This window comes from Aspergillus fumigatus, chromosome 2 (assembly GCF_000002655.1).
Source record: "Aspergillus fumigatus Af293 chromosome 2, whole genome shotgun sequence".
NCBI classification, from domain to species: Eukaryota; Fungi; Ascomycota; class Eurotiomycetes; order Eurotiales; family Aspergillaceae; genus Aspergillus; species Aspergillus fumigatus.
This window is the reverse complement of record NC_007195.1, coordinates 2,893,372-2,911,133: the sequence shown is the minus strand read 5'-3', so window position 1 is coordinate 2,911,133 and position 17,762 is coordinate 2,893,372. Positions and strand designations below refer to the sequence as shown.

The 17,762-nt window shown below is 50.0% G+C and overlaps 4 protein-coding genes across 4 annotated transcripts; 3 read left to right on the top strand and 1 right to left on the bottom strand.

Moving 5' to 3' along the window:
- Nucleotides 1–438: 438 nt before the first annotated feature.
- Nucleotides 439–1,515, top strand: AFUA_2G11290 (orotate phosphoribosyltransferase; the record flags this gene model as incomplete). Its single annotated transcript, XM_750369.2, has 2 exons — nucleotides 439–707; nucleotides 774–1,515. 2 exons carry the CDS (start codon nucleotides 439–441, stop codon nucleotides 1,243–1,245), a joined length of 741 nt encoding a protein of 246 aa, XP_755462.1. The 3' UTR covers nucleotides 1,246–1,515.
- Nucleotides 1,516–5,266: 3,751 nt separating this feature from the next.
- On the top strand, nucleotides 5,267–5,998 carry AFUA_2G11280 (uncharacterized protein; the record flags this gene model as incomplete). The annotated part of the gene is made up of 1 exon (XM_750368.2): nucleotides 5,267–5,998. The coding sequence occupies one exon, from the start codon at nucleotides 5,267–5,269 to the stop codon at nucleotides 5,645–5,647; it is 381 nt and encodes a 126-aa protein (XP_755461.1). The 3' UTR covers nucleotides 5,648–5,998.
- Nucleotides 5,999–6,179: 181 nt separating this feature from the next.
- ags2 (alpha-1,3-glucan synthase Ags2) lies at nucleotides 6,180–13,865 on the top strand (the record flags this gene model as incomplete). The annotated part of the gene is made up of 6 exons (XM_750367.2): nucleotides 6,180–6,530; nucleotides 6,670–6,845; nucleotides 6,908–12,895; nucleotides 12,954–13,159; nucleotides 13,237–13,747; nucleotides 13,811–13,865. The coding sequence occupies 6 exons, from the start codon at nucleotides 6,180–6,182 to the stop codon at nucleotides 13,857–13,859; spliced, it is 7,281 nt and encodes a 2,426-aa protein (XP_755460.1). The 3' UTR covers nucleotides 13,860–13,865.
- Nucleotides 13,866–14,275: 410 nt separating this feature from the next.
- luA (3-isopropylmalate dehydratase LEU1) lies at nucleotides 14,276–17,255 on the bottom strand. The gene is made up of 3 exons (XM_750366.2): nucleotides 16,908–17,255; nucleotides 16,747–16,853; nucleotides 14,276–16,694 (listed from the first exon to the last, which is right to left on the bottom strand). Exons 1-3 carry the CDS (start codon nucleotides 17,005–17,007, stop codon nucleotides 14,568–14,570), a joined length of 2,334 nt encoding a protein of 777 aa, XP_755459.1. The 5' UTR covers nucleotides 17,008–17,255; the 3' UTR covers nucleotides 14,276–14,567.
- Nucleotides 17,256–17,762: the final 507 nt, after the last annotated feature.

Below are 17,762 nucleotides of genomic sequence, written 5' to 3'. Positions count from 1 at the left end.
GGTTTCCACTTTAAATACTCAGCGAGCAACTCGCAAAAGGTCGAAAGTTTGAGACTTTGAGTCTCTCAGCGAATCTGCTTAGAGCAAGCAACAATACTTTCCTACACTTCGAATTTCAGTGTACTACGTGTAGCTTGGGAGGGTGTTTTTAGTTTGTAGCAATCCACCGGAGAACAAAATACGGGGAGCGCCGATTGACACCTCAGGCAGTGCCACTATCACCCCGCTGTTTTGCCCCTCCTTCGGCGGATAAGGAAAAAGTAGAGGGGGAAAAGGGAAAGGGAAAAAAAAAAAAAAGAATGTGATGGTTTCCGTCGAGCTGTACTCTGGTCTCTGCATTCGGTGATCTAAGATAATCGGTCTATTTTCCATAGTCATCCCCTCATAACACCTCAGATCCAATTGTCAGAGTCAATTAATTCTACCTATCAATTCACAATGTCTGCTTCCGTTCCTGCTCCGGCCGCTAATCAGGATTACAAGGCGTCACTACTCCCACTACTGATCTCTAACAACGTCCTTTCTTTCGGCACATATACTCTCAAGTCCGGTCGTGAATCTCCCTACTTCTTCACTTCGTCTCTGCTTCACACTGCACCACTCCTCCGGGCCACATCTGCCGCCTACGCCAGCGTTCTGTCCGCCGAGCCTTTTGTAAAGACTGCCACCGATGGCACACTCAGCCCCAACTTTGATATCATTTTCGGGTACTTTCTTCGCTTGGAGCGTCTCTATCCCTTGATATGAAGCAGTACTAACGGGTCTGATAATAGTCCTGCTTACAAGGGCATCCCCATCGCCGCGGCCGTGACCAACGAACTGGCCGTGCGTGACTCGATCGCCGGAACCCACACCTGGGACAATGTCAGCTATTCATTCAATCGCAAGGAGGCCAAGGGCCATGGTGAGGGTGGAAATATCGTCGGTGCCCCATTGAAAGGTAAGCGGGTCGTCATCGTCGACGACGTGATTACGGCGGGAACGGCTTTGCGCGAGGCTGTAGGCATCATCCAGAAGGAAGGCGGTATTGTCGCTGGTGTCGTTGTCCTGCTCGATCGTGAGGAGAGGGTCAGCGAGGCGGAGCCCAAGAGCGCTGTCGGTGTTGCGCAGAGGGATCTTGGAGAGAGCATCCCCATTCGGGCTGTCATCGGTCTCCATGATTTGATTGAGAAGCTGGGTGATAAGATCGGCGAGAGCGAGATCCAGCGGTTGAAGGACTACAGGGCTCGCTATGGCGCTGAATAAATGAACCAGGAATGTAATATTGCATGATACCAATGATTTTTGATGATGTTCGTGGGGTTTTTGGGCTTGATGAACAGAAGTTTACAGTCTCGGTCACCAACGTATAAAGTCATCTATGTAACCGCTTTCGCCACTCTTTGTTGTCGTCTTCCGAAGGATCGTCGTGAAACTGCGTATTTCGAGTGTTTCTCAATTATGTGTCTCGGTTGTTCACGTGAAATAGGTAAATCTGAGCCCAGTTTAAGTTGTTCCCACTTTGCAAGACATACTACATCTCTTTGTTGTTAAGTCAAACTACTAGCCCAGTGTTTGAATGATGATGTTCTTGACCTCAAAATCACTGCTAACCCCCCTGATTCCTACCCTGACATCATGCGCTATTCGCTTTTCGAACAACATCACCTGTAACGTATGGACTACGTGACACCGCACGAAGGGATAATGTGGGGTAAAAGCTGTCTGAAACATGCCTTTGCTCATGCTAATTAAATATGTCTCACTAAACATGGGGATGTACTCATGTTCCAGCTAGAACTTCAATCCTTGGGAGATCATCTCCCACAGAAAGCATATTCAGAGTTCCAGATACATGCCATGCTGGTTGGGCGTTGTACAATATCCCTAGTTGATAACCGGTTAGCTCAGTCGGTCTATGCAAATTCAAAGGGCTTGACAGTGTATGTCAATCTTAATAAATAATGTACTGATACCGACTGTCGAAGGTGAAGAATTTCATCGCTTCAAGTGCCTCTTTCAAATATTGAAAGGGCGCCTAAGCAGATGCCTTGGAGTCTGGTCAACGAAAATTATCGAGGCGATCCTCTGCCATAAACTCATGTGCATCTGCCTTCTTGGAGGCAACGTGGCAATTCCCAAGACTCAATTATAATTGCCTTACTAGGATGAGTTTGAATGACAGAAAGTTTTCCAACCAAAAGCCGGTGAAGAGGATATTCTCGCCATAGATCATCAAAGTTTTCATCTTGCAGGAGGTAATGCGAACAAGATCGGCCATCCCGTCCAGCTCTCGAGTCGGTGAAGATTGGGATAACGAAGAAAAGAGCTCCTTCTGGTCGGCTCACTGATTCGAAGGGGCAAGCGAAATGTGATATGTGTGCGAAGACGCCTTTCAGAAGGATATCATGGGCAAACGATGCTGCATATGATGTATCCTTGTTGCCATGTGCCGAGAAATCCTACAGCGCGGCACATTTTTTGTTGTTGCGGCTTGAAAGATCATGCTGGGTAACGACTGTTGACATGGACGTGGGGCTTGTATGCGGGTTTTCGATACCTCATCGGGCCTGCGTCCTGTTGTGGATTCTGGATGCCCGTTCAATGCGTTTTTGATACAGGATAGCTTCGGAGACTTCATAGCCGAGCGGCATTTGCTGCAATTGCAATTGCAACATTCATGTTCACCAGGTCTGACGCGGTCTTCACTTGGTATACAGCCCAAATTACCTTAGCCACTTCTCATGGATTTTATGTCATTGTCCGTTCGTTGGTGGCGAAGATATATCTTGCCCGAGAAACAAGAGCGAAGGAGAGATCATTAAAATCTGCTACTGCACTGATCGCTACTAATCTTAGCAGATGTCATCGTACACCGTTGAAGTTATGATCCATGCCACATGCAGAGATGGCGGCTGGAATTGTTACGCAATGATCTGTACTACACTGCGGAGCTTATGACATTGGGATGATCCGGCATCGATCATGTGTATTCCGCTGATAAGACCCTTATGGCAATCACCCGAGGGCCGAGAGCCGGACTACGTACGGAGTACCCAGTACCTACTTACATAGATACATATAGGTAGAGAGATTCTAACGGAGCGGTCTGGCTGTCTCCCAGAGAGAAAAACTATCAAAAAGCACAGAAGATTTATGAGCAGCCAATCAGGATAACGGGACTGGGATTTAAGGTTGATCGGGTCTGGCATCAAAAAACTTGGATCATCCGCCGTCTAGGTCTTGGCGCCCCACTGTGGTTACCTTGTGTATGGTATATACTCCATAGTATATTGTTAAGGTGCATGATCGGTAACGCTATCAAGCAGGTTATCAAGCTCACAGTGAGAGTGAAGTGTTGATATGCGTACAGTTTCCGAGTCAGTGACCATGGTTTGTGTATTTAATCATGCAGCATACTTGCAAAATCTGATTGGCGACTTTGACCCCCAAAACGCCACATTACAGGTAACCGCAGAGAACTACCGATTCTAGAAGCAAGGGCGAAGATCCACTAACAGAGCGCAAACTTTCTCATACTGACCTAGGGACAGTGAATGTACTTATGATATGACGATATCAATCTCATATCATAACGATATCAATCTCACCGCCTGGGTTTAGATTACTACCGGAGCCAGGCTTGTAATCGGCAATGGGTTTCTGATGTCCTTGACTAGGTACCCAGCAACATGCTCTGATTTCAGCCTCAATCTCCGACGGAAGCGACGCATGAGTAAGGTATGTTTGCTCGAACAGTCCCGACAACATCTGTAGTACCTCTCATCCCTTTGTCGGTTGTTACTGTTGTTTTCGCGCTGGACATTGTAGAACCCGGGCTATATGATTATTTTTTGGATCTTCAACCATCTCCTTACTGTACTGACCATGACAACAACATCCCTTTCTCCCTTGAACATGGCCACGATGACTCGGGGAACTTGAACTGAGACAAACATGATCTGACTTGAGACATCTTCAAGCGGCTTGATAAGGATTGGTTTGTGGTGCACATCGCAATATCCTGAAATCACGACTTCTATTATCCCTTTGGCACTACTCAAGCAAGGATAACAATAATAGCGGGTTGTCAGTGCTCGGGTATCTGTGTATCATCCATACATAGACGAGTAATTTACTGTTGCCCCCATGAATGAACGTTCTGGAATCTCTTGTCACCTCAATATGGCGTGCTGGTACATGAAGACTAAAATATCTAACCTCTGCTATCACATGGAGGGAAGGGTGGGGAAACCTGGACAGGCAAAAATGCGAGAGATAGACTATTGCCTATGATATCGGAAGATCCAGATTGTCTAACCCTTGACCAAAATTGTAGAGATATAGTTGTTACTACGACAGTTCGATAGCCGATTTTGCTAAAGGAACGCTCGCATTGAGCGTGTAGACCTCCATGTCACTAGTCCTTCGGTGATATCTTGATTTTAGAGAGGGAAACGCTTCTGAGTAATTGAGACGTTAACCGATTCGATGCTTCGCCGCCAGTCAAAGCTTCCGCGGATCGATCTATATCGGGTACTTAGTACCAGCTCAGAGTTTTTATCCACATTTTGCATGCATAAGCGGAATGCTGATGGTGCATCTTCTGATATGCCGTATTGAGTCAAGCACGCAATCAGCAGGAGATAGCTACTACTGAGAAAAAGGCAGAGCCCGTGTTACCACAATCCATAACCAGAATCTTGGATGCGCCAGGGTTTGCTTCCACAGTGCTGCTGGCTCTGAGGGTCATCAGCCGTCATATATTGGATTATAACCACATGTCTGCCCAATTATCGAGGTCTTTGGCGGCTATGTGACTGTCGAACTTCGCGTGATATTGTTTGACCATGACTTGTGCATTGCGAGTGCATGTACTTTCAACCAGGCAGCGGTGATGAGCAACCATTACCTAGCAAAGGGGACACAAGTCTCATAATCGTACTCAGATGTAAGCATAGTTAGATATTACTACTAAGTAACTTCATACTATCCGTTTTGATGATAGATCAAACAGAAGTGGCTCACCACTATCAGCCACCATACTCATATATGGAGTATGATATTGTCTCAGAAGACACTGTGTATTCCGTAGCATTCAACAACCTAATGCATCATGTCAATGTCATTAGGCAAGTATTCAATATACAGTGCAAAGGAGAAGGAGGTAAAGGAAAACAAAAACAAAAAATTCCGGCATGTATCAGAGCATCAGCGTAAGGTACCCACTGGCCCCACCGAGGTGGGTCTGTAAGTACCCACACTGCTTAAGAACCTAAGGCGCCGAATGTATCTAGGTGCTTGCTCCAGGCAAAACAGTCATCATACTGACTTTCCTCCTTCCTTCACCTTCTTCATAGTCTCCGTCAACTTTCCGGTCTTCGCTTCCCTATGCTCAATTCTGATACGGTCTCCACAGCTCAATCCTACTCCACCACAATGGCCTTGGGTTCACAGGGGGCAGATGATCTGCCGAAAATCATCATATCATGCAGGAAGGCGATGGCTGGTTCTGGAGATCGAGCAGGAGGTCCCGAATCACACCAGCACGACTCAGAGACAGGACCAGCTCTCACCTGCTTCTTTCTTCCCGTCTCTCACTCCCTCGGCTATCCTTTCTGACCTTAGTATTCTGTCTGCATGCAAGCTGCGTCTACCATCCGTCTAACGAGTATCATGCAGCAGCAACAGTAGGTAGGATAAGCGAAGGATAGTTGTCGTCCTGCTCTGCTTGCCCACCCCCACGATCCTCCCTGGCGGACTTGTTGTCTGTACATCATTGAGACCCATATTTGACTTGCCGGTTGAACCGTCTCTCCCAGTTAGACCCCCCTTGTGCATGTTTATCGGACAAATTTCTTTCGTCTCGATCCTCTTTCTCGTTGCCCCTCGACTATTGTCAGCTACCACTGCTGGCGCCACTCGTCCTTCCGACCTTTCCATTCTCCCCGAGCCTAATCTTTCAACTGCAATTGGCTGACGTTAACTTCTAATAACTTTTCTAGAGGATAAAAAGAGGGAACAACCATAGAGTTGTTTGAGAGAGCGAAGGTTGTCTGAAGCTACCTCGTACATCCATTCTCTTTCCCTGCTCTTGTCTGAAATACCCTTCCGAAAGACATTCCTCGACCGTGGACCACATGCTGCTCTCATAATACGGTAGCACCCATTATTTTGTACGGTCGTCAATCGACTTGAACATGGGTTGGAGGCTTGTAGGTTCGTTGCTTGCGTTCTTCGCGGCGACCTCGATAGCATGGCCTTACGACGAGGCCCTCGTTGACTACAATCTTAACACGAACAAGCAAGCGAGCAATCCTGCTGAATACTCTACGGATGGACCTGGCCACAAGTATACACCGTCGCCAGACAATTGGCGTTTCCCCATGTACACCCTTTTCCTGGACCGTTTTGTCAATGGAGATCCAACCAACGATAACATTAATGGTACCCTCTTCGAGCATGATTTAAACTCGAACCAGATGCGTCATGGGGGTGACGTCGTCGGCTTGATCGATACACTGGACTATCTTCAAGGAATGGGCATCAAGGTGCGTTCCTGACTTCTTTTGCCTCGCCTACGTTCACTTTCTCCGCTCGAAAAAAAAAATAAAAAATAAAAAATAAAAAATAAAAAATAAAAAATAAAAAATAAAAAATTCGGATTCTTTACTGATATCTAACGAACAGGGCATCTATCTGGCAGGCACGATCTTGCTCAATCAGCCCTGGGGTTCAGACGGCTATTCAACTCTCGATACTACTTTGCTCGATCACCACTTTGGGAATATCCAGAGTTGGAGGGACGCGATATCGGAAATTCACCGACGAGGCATGTATGTCGTTTTCGACAACACAATCGCTACGTAAGTAATGTCCTCACTCCTTGCGCAGTAAGTGCTGGGACTGACCAGTGCCTCTCGCGTAGCATGGGTGACTTGATTGGTTTCGAAGGATACTTGAATACCACTACCCCTTTTTCCGTCAAGGAACACAAGGCACTTTGGAAGACCGACCGCCACTATGTCGATTTCCACTTTGGAAATGATTACAACGAGACTTGTGACTACCCGCGGTTTTGGAATGAAACTGGCTGGCCAGTCGACCAATCCGTCAGGGACCAATTAAATGGGTGCTACGACAGTGACTTCGACCAATATGGCGACCGAGAGGCTTTTGGTGTCTATCCAGACTGGCAACGTCAACTGGCAAAATTTGCTTCCGTTCAAGATCGTTTGCGCGAGTGGAATCCCAGTGTCAGACAAAGATTGACTCGTCACTCTTGCATGATTATTGAAGCCCTTGATATTGACGGCTTTCGGTACGACAAGGCCACGCAAGCCACTGTGGATGCCCTGGGGGAGATGTCACTCGCTTATAGGGAGTGTGCTCGTAAAGTTGGCAAGAATAACTTCTTCATTTCCGGTGAGATCACTGGAGGAAACACCTTTGGCTCCATTTACCTTGGGCGTGGTAGGCAGCCCAACCAATATCTAAAGTCTGCCATCGATGCTATGAACATGACCAATTTATCAGACCACCAGTATTTCTTGCGCGAGCATGGTCATGAGGCTATCGACGCAGCAGCCTTCCACTACTCGATATATCGTTCCCTGACTCGATTTCTGGGCCTAGATGGTAACCTGGCAGCTGGCTATGATACTCCAGTTGACTGGACTGATGCCTGGAACCTAATGGTCATATCCAATGATATGATCAATGCCAATACTGGGAAGTTCGATCCTCGACACATGTATGGCGCCACAAATCAGGATGTTTTCCGTTGGCCGGCCATTGAGTACGGTGTAGAGCGCCAGCTCCTCGCTCTCTTCATCACAACCCTGCATCTTCCCGGCATCCCACTTCTTTTGTGGGGTGAAGAACAGGCTTTCTACATTTTGGATGCTACAGCCTCTAACTATATCTATGGACGTCAAGCAATGTCGCCCGCCACAGCATGGAAGACTCATGGCTGTTTTCAACTAACACCATCGCAGTACTACAACTGGCCTATCCAAAAGGGTCGTCAGGGTTGCCATGACGAGACGGCCACATACGACCACCGTGATCCTTCCCATCCTGTCCGGAACATTATCAAACATATGTACCAAATGAGAGAGAATTACCTTGTCTTGAACGACGGATGGTGGTTACAGAAACTATCTAAGCAGACTCGTGAAATTTATCTCCCTGGTTCAAACAGCACTCCTACCGAAACGGGCATGTGGTCAATCCTAAGAGGCGTGACTCCAGGTATCCAGAGCCTCGGCTCAGACAAGGATGACCAACCGGTGTGGCTTGTATACCAGAATGAGAACCATACTGTTGACTATAAATTTGACTGCGGCAGCAATGACTCTGCCTTGGTTGCTCCGTTCGCCTCCGGAACCACAGTGCGAAATCTGTTTTATCCACATGACGAACACGTTCTAAAAGATGGTCCAAAGAAACTTGGCTTGAATGGCTCCTCAGACACCAATGGCTGCCTCGACAGTTTGACTCTTAAGCCCTTTGAATTCCGGGCCTATGTCCCAAAGAATAGATTCATTGCTCCCCGTCCCATGATCACTCAGATCACGCCTGGCCACGATACCCCATTACTCTCAAAGGTCGCGCCTGACCAGGCTGAAGAGATAGATGTCAGCATCTATTTCTCAGCAGAAATGGACTGTGACTCTGTTACGAAATCAATCACACTGAACTCCACAACAGAATCCGGAAAAACGCCATCTGTCGACAGCAAAAGTGCGAGCTGCAGAAAGATTCCCGCCACTGACACGCAATGGACCGGTCAGCTTCCAAATGTTTGGGTTTGGACCGGAAAGTTGACTGGTGTGTATAACGGGATTCACCGGTTGACAGTCACAAACGCAAGTGACTCCGCTGGGACGAGCGCAACCAATGCCATTGACCATTTTTTGTTTCGTGTTGGCCAAAGTGACAATCCCATGGTATTCACCTCGGCCAATTATTCCAGTAGTCTGTTGCACGAGCATGAGAACGGCACACTTTTCATTCAACATCATGCTGCTGGTGCCGACAAGTATCGCTATTCTACCAACTGGGGCAGTTCATTCTCTGATTGGATGGACTACAAAGGTGGCAACGAGACAATTGAGGAGCTTCCCTGGTCCGGAACCGAGAAGCAGAAGTGGCAGGGAAAGCATGTGCGCGTTGAGTATTGGAGCAAGTTGACTGGGAGCAGCGACTATGTCCAAGAAGGAGACTCTGGTTGGGATTCCAACCGCCCACGGCGCTTCCCTCACCTCTTCTTTAATGGGCCGTATAATCAATACGGCTATGATGCTGGACTGGACAATGCGGTTCAGCTAGGAGATGATGGACTCTGGCGGTTTAGATTTGTGGCTGAGTGGCCAGCGCAGGGCCAGTTCAATGTCTGGGGCATCAATCCTGACGGTCAACCTGACCAGAGTTTCGTTTTTGGTGATGCAGATATGGACGGCGTCCTAGATCGCATGCCTCCCTCTTCCCTCAGTACCACACTGATTAACATCACTGACCACCCGCCAGCGCCCCATCTGGCATGGGTCCTTCACCTGGATGATTCGACTCTGCAATTCCAACTCGAGCCAACAGGCTCCAGGGCAGCTCAGATGGCCGCTTTCTTCCTGCTTTGGCTCATACCAGTTTTGACGGCTGCTGCATGTGTATATGGCTTCAAGAAATCGTTCTACCAAGTGAAATTCAACCAAGTCGGCGTCAGCGAGAAGAAGAAGCTATTACCATTATGGCTTCGGAGGAAGATCAAGCGTGCAGATCTTGAAGATGGCGAGCCCATGAATCCTCTTGTCCGCTTTGCAAACAGATCAAGCTTTGTCCAAAGCAGGTCAGCATTCAATGAAGGGACATTAAAGCGGAGAACTGTCCTGATTGCCACAATGGAGTACGATATTGAAGATTGGGCAATCAAGATTAAAATTGGCGGTCTAGGCGTCATGGCACAGCTTATGGGCAAGAATCTAGGGCACCAGAACCTGATATGGGTTGTCCCTTGTGTTGGTGGTGTTGATTACCCTGAGGATCAAAGGGCTGACCCGATGTTTGTCACCGTACTCGGGAACTCTTATGAGGTCAATGTCCAGTATCATGTTATCAAGAACATCACTTATGTTCTCTTGGATGCACCTGTCTTCCGCCAGCAGACCAAGACAGAGCCGTATCCTGCTCGGATGGACGATCTGGATAGTGCCATCTACTACTCTGCCTGGAATCAGTGTATCGCACAGGCAATTAGGAGATTTTCTGTCGAACTGTATCATGTCAATGACTATCATGGATCAATTGCTCCACTATATCTGCTACCACAGACTATCCCTATTTGCTTGTCCCTTCACAACGCTGAATTCCAAGGACTATGGCCAATGCGAACACAGAAGGAGAAAGATGAGGTCTGTTCGGTGTTCAACCTTGACCTTGATGTGGCAAGTCGTTACGTCCAATTTGGTGAGGTCTTCAACATGCTTCATGCAGGTGCAAGCTACCTTCGGTTGCATCAGCAAGGCTTCGGTGCCGTAGGTGTCTCAAAGAAGTATGGGAAGCGCTCTTATGCCCGGTATCCGATCTTCTGGGGCCTGAAGAAAGTTGGAAACCTACCGAATCCTGATCCTACAGACACAGGTGAATGGAACGGAGAGCCAACTAGGCAATCTGACATCAAGGTAGATGCAGCTTATGAGGCCAGTCGCGGAGAATTCAAGCGTCAGGCACAAGAGTGGGCAGGACTGGAACAGAATCCCAATGCAGATCTTTTGGTGTTCGTCGGAAGATGGTCCATGCAAAAGGGTATCGACCTCATTGCAGATGTTATGCCTGCCGTCCTGGAAGCTCGGTCTAACGTTCAGTTAATCTGTGTCGGTCCGGTAATTGACCTCTATGGCAAATTCGCGGCGTTAAAGCTCGATCGTATGATGGAATTGTACCCCGGCCGTGTGTTCTCAAGGCCTGAGTTCACTGCACTTCCGCCATTCATTTTCTCTGGTGCTGACTTTGCTTTGATTCCATCGCGCGATGAGCCTTTTGGCCTTGTTGCAGTGGAGTTTGGACGCAAGGGTGCTCTTGGTATTGGTGCGCGTGTTGGCGGCCTGGGTCAAATGCCTGGTTGGTGGTACAATGTTGAATCTACAACAACATCGCATCTTCTCCATCAGTTCAAACTCGCTATTGGTAGTGCATTGGACTCGAAACCCAAAGTTCGAGCCATAATGAGGGCACGGTCCGCGAAGCAACGCTTTCCTGTTGCTCAGTGGGTGGAAGACCTTGAAATCTTGCAGTCTACTGCGATTCGAATTCACAGCAAAGAACTGGCGAAGTCAAGTGGACAGACATTGACTCCATCCGGCTGCAACACCCCGAGTGGAACGATGACGCCTCCAGTTGCAGGAAATCTGACTCCAACGGGCATCCAAACTCCTCCTTTGATGCATTCACGGGAACCAAGTGTTTCGAACGCCAGTAGGCTCAGCGTCCTTGGCCCCCAGCAACGAAACACAATTGTATACAGCCGCGATCCAAGTCCTGGAATGATTGAAAAGCCCAAGTCAGGTCTTAGCCGGCAGCTATCCCTTGGAGTAAGAGCTGGACCTGGGCATCTGGAACGCCGCGGCCGTCGTAAGCTCAAGAAGATGAATCAAGCGGGCAGTGATGACAATCAGAACTCAACGACTGACGTCGAGTCAAGCAGCGATGACGATATTATCCCCAGCTACTACGGCGACGATGAATACACTCTCACGCCTGAACAAGCGGAAGCAGGGCGACAAACAGAAATTTCCCAGCAACAAGGGCATCATTCCGTGTGGACCCCTCGGGACTTCTTCAGTCAAAGACATTCAAGTCAAACGTCTATCTCATTCAACACTCCCCTGTCCCCCACCAGCACTGGTGTCACTGAAGCCGACGACGCTATATTCCCTCCTGCTCGGCGGATGCTGGAACCTGCTAACCCAAGTCACCGCCTTAGCAGCGCCTCTGTGCTCTCAGTGGATTCGATTGTCGGCGCCAAGAGAGACTATAGACTCCAAAGAGTTGATCCTTTCTTCACAGACAGTACCGGCGAATTCTACAGAATCTTTGAAAAGAAGTTGGAGACGTTGAATGGTTCGAACAGTGAATCACAGCTCTGCATCGAGGAGTACCTTGTCAAGAGCGAGAAGAAGTGGTTCAATAGATTCAGGGATGCTAGACTAGGTCGTAATCAGTCTCCTGCTTCTTCTGTGTTCCGGATCAAGCGAGATTATTCGCCCAACGATACTGTCTCCAACGAAATGGGAGCGCGTGAGAGCGACAGCGACCCACCGAAAGAACGTGATGAGTTCTTCTTAGGATCTGACTATGTTCCCCCCACAGGTCTGAAAAAATGGATGCAAGTGCGGATTGGTGACTGGCCTATCTACTCGATATTTCTCGGATTGGGACAAATCATCGCGGCCAACTCCTACCAGATCACACTGCTCACCGGTGAAGTGGGCCAGACACCTGAAAAACTCTATGGCATCGCAACAACATACTTGATTACATCAATCATCTGGTGGTTTTTCTTCCGTTACTTTAAGTCGGTGGTTGTCCTCTCGCTTCCATGGCTGTTATATGGCCTTGCGTTTGTCATAATCGGTGTTGCGCATTTCGAAAGCAATTCATTCAGTCGCGGGTGGATCCAGAATGTGGGAAGCGGATTGTACGCTGCTGCTGCCTCCAGTGGCTCCATTTTCTTTGCGCTGAATTTCGGTGATGAGAATGGAGTGCCTGTCAAACAGTGGGTTTTCCGTGCATGTGTCATTCAAGGCACCCAGCAGGCTTATGTGATCGGCCTGTGGTATTGGGGAACCAGCCTTGCTCAAGCAAGTAACAGTGGCATTATCAATCCCCAGGGCGATATAACAAACACTTGGAGGATAACGTACGTTAGACGCCCTTCATTCCGCCTACTGTCACAATTCGCTAACTGATATTCTTAGTGCCATTTGCTTACCCATCGCCATTATCCTGTGGAGTGTCGGTTTGCTTGTTTTCTTCGGCTTGCCGAATTACTACCGGCAGATACCCGGGAAAGTCCCATCCTTCTACAAGTCTGTCTTCCGGCGAAAGATCGTTCTGTGGAACTTCGTCGTTGTCATCGTTCAGAACTTCTTCCTGAGCGCACAGTATGGACGGAATTGGAGCTGTAAGTCGTCGAACCATGGGATATTGCAATATCCTCAAGGGCAGTGGCTGATATTTCTCACTTTCTCCCTGCAACAGTTCTGTGGAGCTCCAAGAATGCGGAAGCCTGGCAGGTGGGAATTTTGTGTGCCTTTTTCTTTGGCGCTGTCTGGGCCGCGCTGCTGTACTTGTTCGGTTACCTATCCAAGTCTCATAGCTGGATCATTCCAGTGTTCGCCTGCGGCTTGGGGGCTCCACGATGGGCCCAGGTGCTTTGGGGTGTCTCAGGGATTGGGCTGTATGTTCCCTGGGCTGGCGGGGACTTAGCCGGGGCCCTTGTTTCTCGGTCCCTGTGGCTCTGGCTTGGAGTCCTGGATTCCTTACAGGGCCTTGGATTCGGCATGATCTTGCTTCAGACCTTGACTCGGATGCACATCTGCTTCACCCTGCTGGCTTCTCAAGTGCTAGGTTCAATTGCGACCATTTGCGCCAGGGCTTTTGCTCCGAACAATATTGGTCCGGGCCCGATCTCACCAGACCTGACGGCCGGAGTCAGCTCGGTTGCCAATGCTTGGTTCTGGATTGCCATTTTTTTTCAGCTGCTAATATGGTAAGCACATTATCCTCCAAGCATTGATATTCGGACTCAAGACTGACAAACACTCTTCCGTAGCGCTGGGTTCTTGAGGTTCTTCCGGAAAGAGCAACTTTCAAAGCCCTAAACGGCAAATATCCCATCGACTTCCTGTATCGGAAAGCTCTTAGCCTTGTGCCTTGACGGTGACGAGAGGTTCCGTGAACGCTGCTCTTTATCTATGAAGATACAAACGCCTATATACTCCGACATATATACAATTGTCGGTCATTTGTTCGTTTCTAATGTTCTGGGCGGTTCTTTCTGCTCTGGTTTATGGGGTGTGTAATATTTTTGCACTTTTGCTCTGACTGACCATTAGGCACATTCGCATGTTGTGTACATTGATCGCGGCTCGCCTTGCTACCGACGAGCTTGTTTGAATTTTCTGCTTCGAAAGAAAATCATGTCGTTCCTTTGTATGACCTGCTGATGCTATTTGCTTCACCTCGGACTGGGTGTATCGGGAGGGAGCCTAGAACTTTTGCATTATGACTGTTTGTTGGGGGGTTTACGATATCCATGGTCAATTAATGATTCTTTATTTGCAGAGTCAATGTTACGGTCTCTATATTGCAAATAGAACGATAGCATCAAAGATATCCGGATGTGGTATAATAAAAGCGAAGAACAGTATCCCCGAAAGCCCGTCCAATGCATTGCAACAGAAAATCAGAGTATCGAGCAAGGTGATTAAAGCACCGTCCAGGTGAAAGCAGCAGAATACAAAGGCGTGAAGGGTCATAACTTTTTTGCTGAATGAATGGGAAAAGGGACAATCACGGCATAGAGACATTTACCATTCCAGAGGCTCGGTCTTGACGTCTCCACGGTTGGTTTTGGGGACGGGGGCGGCCTGGATCATGGTGGCGCCGCCGCGGTTACCGCGCTTGAGGTAGCCGCTGCCGTCGAGCCAGGGGGTCTCGAGGGTGCGCTTTGCCTCGAAGGCACGGATCTTGTCCTCCATCTGGAGGGTAAGGCCGATGTCGTCGAGGCCGTTGATGAGGCAGTGCTTGCGGAAGGCGTCAACCTCGAAGGAGGCGAGCTTGGAGCCGGCAGCGTCCTTGATCTCCTGGTTGACAAGGTCAACTTCAATCTCGCGGCCGGCGGAGGCCTCGGCGGCGATGGTGGCGAGGACGGCGGGGTCGGAGATGACGACGGGCAGCATGCCGTTCTTGAAGGTGTTGTTGAAGAAGATATCAGCGAAGGAGGGGGCGATGATGCACTTGATGCCAAAGTCAAGGAGGGCCCAGGGGGCGTGCTCGCGGGAGCTGCCGCAGCCAAAGTTGGGGCCTGTAACGACGAGAATCTTGGCGTTGCGGTAGGGCTCCTGGTTCAGGACGAAGGACTTGTTTTCAGAGCCGTCGGCGGGGTTGTAGCGGAGTTCATAGAAGAGGGCGCTGCCGAGGCCGGTACGCTTGATCGTCTTGAGAAATTGCTTGGGGATGATGGCGTCGGTGTCGACGTTGGAGCGGTCCATTGGGGCGGCAATGCCGCGGAGGGTGGTGAACTTGGGGAGGCCAGCGGTGGAGCCAGCAGCGGCCGTGGCGGCGGAAGAGTTGGCGTGCGGCTCATTGTCGGCCGGCATGTCCATGATGCGGTCGAACTCGTCTTCCGTCGTGGGGTCCTCGTGCTCCTCCTGGATGTCCAGGTGGGGTTGGGCCTTGGCCAGCAAAGGGCTGGCGGTCAAATGTTCACGCACATCGGCAAGGTGGCCGGTGATGGCAGCGGCAGCGGCCATGGCGGGGGACATGAGGTGAGTGCGGCCGCCGGCACCCTGGCGACCCTCGAAATTGCGGTTGGAGGTGCTGGCGCAGCGCTCCTGGGGGGAGAGGATGTCGGGGTTCATGCCCAGGCACATGGAGCAGCCGGCCTCGCGCCACTCAAAACCAGCATCCGTGAAGACGCGGTCAAGCCCCTCGGCTTCCGCCTGCTGCTTGACCAGACCAGAACCGGGAACAACCATGGCGCGCTTGATATTGGCGGCAACCTTCTTGCCGCGGACGACCTTGGCCGCGGCGCGCAGATCCTCAATCCGCGCGTTGGTGCACGAGCCGATGAACACCTTGTCGACGGGAATGTCCTGTATCCGGGTGCCAGCCACGAGACCCATGTACTCGAGGGCACGCTTGCAGGCGACCTTGCGGTTCTCGTCCTCGAAGTCGTCGGGTCCGGGAACGACGCCCGTGATGGGAACAACGTCCTGCGGGGAAGTACCCCAGGAAACGGTGGGAATGATATCCTTGCCGTCAAGAACCACGGTTTTGTCGTAGACAGCGCCCTCATCAGACGCGAGGCTCGACCAGAAGGCGACAGCCCTCTTCCACTCGGCGCTGTCGTACTTGGGAGCTAGGGGTCGGCCCTTGAGGTATTCAAAGGTGGTCTCGTCGGGGGCGATCATGCCCGCGCGGGCACCGGCCTCGATGGACATGTTACACATGGACATGCGGGCCTCCATGCTCAGGCCGCGAATGACAGAACCGCAGAACTCGATGACCGCACCAGTACCACCCGCGGTACCAATGACTCCGATAATGTGCAGGACAACATCCTTACTGGTCACGCCAGGAGGCAGCTCACCATCCACCTGAATGCGCATGTTCTTGCTCCGGCGGGTGAGGAGGGTCTGAGTGGCGAGGACGTGCTCGACTTCGCTCGTGCCGATACCGAACGCTAGGGCGCCAAAGGCACCGTGTGTGGAGGTGTGGCTGTCACCGCAGACAACGGTGGTACCGGGGAGAGTGAACCCTTGCTCGGGCCCGATGATGTGAACGATACCCTGGCGCTTATCTCCCATGCCGAAGTATGTGAGACCAAAGTCCTTGACGTTCTGTTCGAGGGTGGTGCATTGCAGACGAGAGTCGGTCTCTTCAATGAACTCTTCGACATTCTTGAAGTTTTTCCGCGAGGAGGTAGGGATGTTCTATTGCTCAATTAGCTTGATTAGTCTCATACAGGAGATGAGAACAGCGTACGTGATCAACTGTGGCGAGAGTGCAGTCCGGCCTGCGGACCTTGCGGCCAGCATTCTTAAGACCTTCAAATGCTTGTGGGGAAGTTACTTCGTGGACGAGATGTCTGTCTGTGACCGGTCAGCTCCAAGACAATTGGGATGATTAATTAGGAGTCTTCATACCGATGTAGATGAGGATGGTACCATCCTCCTGCTCATTGACAATGTGGTGATCCAAGACCTTGTCGTACAAGGTCTTGGGCTTCTTGTCTACGCCAGGCATGAGGGGCAAAGGCGAGCGCAAAGTCTGGTTATACGAGACAACAGCAACAACTCCCTTTCTTAGCTGCTCAGTAAGGAAGAAAGGGGAAACAAATAAATGAAAGACAAATGCTTTTAAATGCCTTGGAGATACTAATGATGACAATTATGATGCTGATGCAATCTCAAGGAGGAGCTGCAACATTTTATTGGGGATGGGGGGTCGCGATGTCGCTCAGAGACGATGAGGGGCGGATCCGACATCGGTCCGGTCAGCAGAGATTGGGTCGACTGTGATTGGTTGGCTGCAGAGAATCGTTTCTGGGGGATCTCTCCGGTACCGGCTAACAATACCGCTTAGTTGCGGATGTCACCACGAGGCAAAAATCATTGACAGTTGCCTCATGATGCATCCGTCTCGCAGCAGGTGCTCTGATTGACTTGTCTGTTTGGGGGTAATTGTTGTAGCGTCTGACGTGAGCCTATGATTTACACTACCTCGGATACGAGAGACCTAGGAGATCCTCGAATATAATTCATCTCCACATGGAGGCGGCAAGGCAGCAAGGCAACAACGATGAGGCACGGTCAGCACGGTCTTAGTTTTGGTCCATCCTGCCGGTTCCTGTCGGATCTCATTGGACACGCTGCTTATGAGTGAATGATTCGTTCCACATAGGATGAGTTTTTAGTCTACTCCATAGATCATGGAAGGCCGAAGGCGTTCCGAGGTCTTCTGTAAGACTCATAGACTGTTTTATGACTGCAGTGGAAATC

Coding starts and splice junctions, on each gene's coding strand:
- luA (XM_750366.2), bottom strand. CDS start 17,007: ATGCCTGGCGTAGACAAGAAGCCCAAGACCTTGTACGACAAGGTCTTG. Junction 16,854..16,907: donor TACCATCCTCATCTACATCG/GTATGAAGACTC, acceptor GACCGGTCACAG/ACAGACATCTCGTCCACGAA. Junction 16,695..16,746: donor CTCTCGCCACAGTTGATCAC/GTACGCTGTTCT, acceptor ATTGAGCAATAG/AACATCCCTACCTCCTCGCG.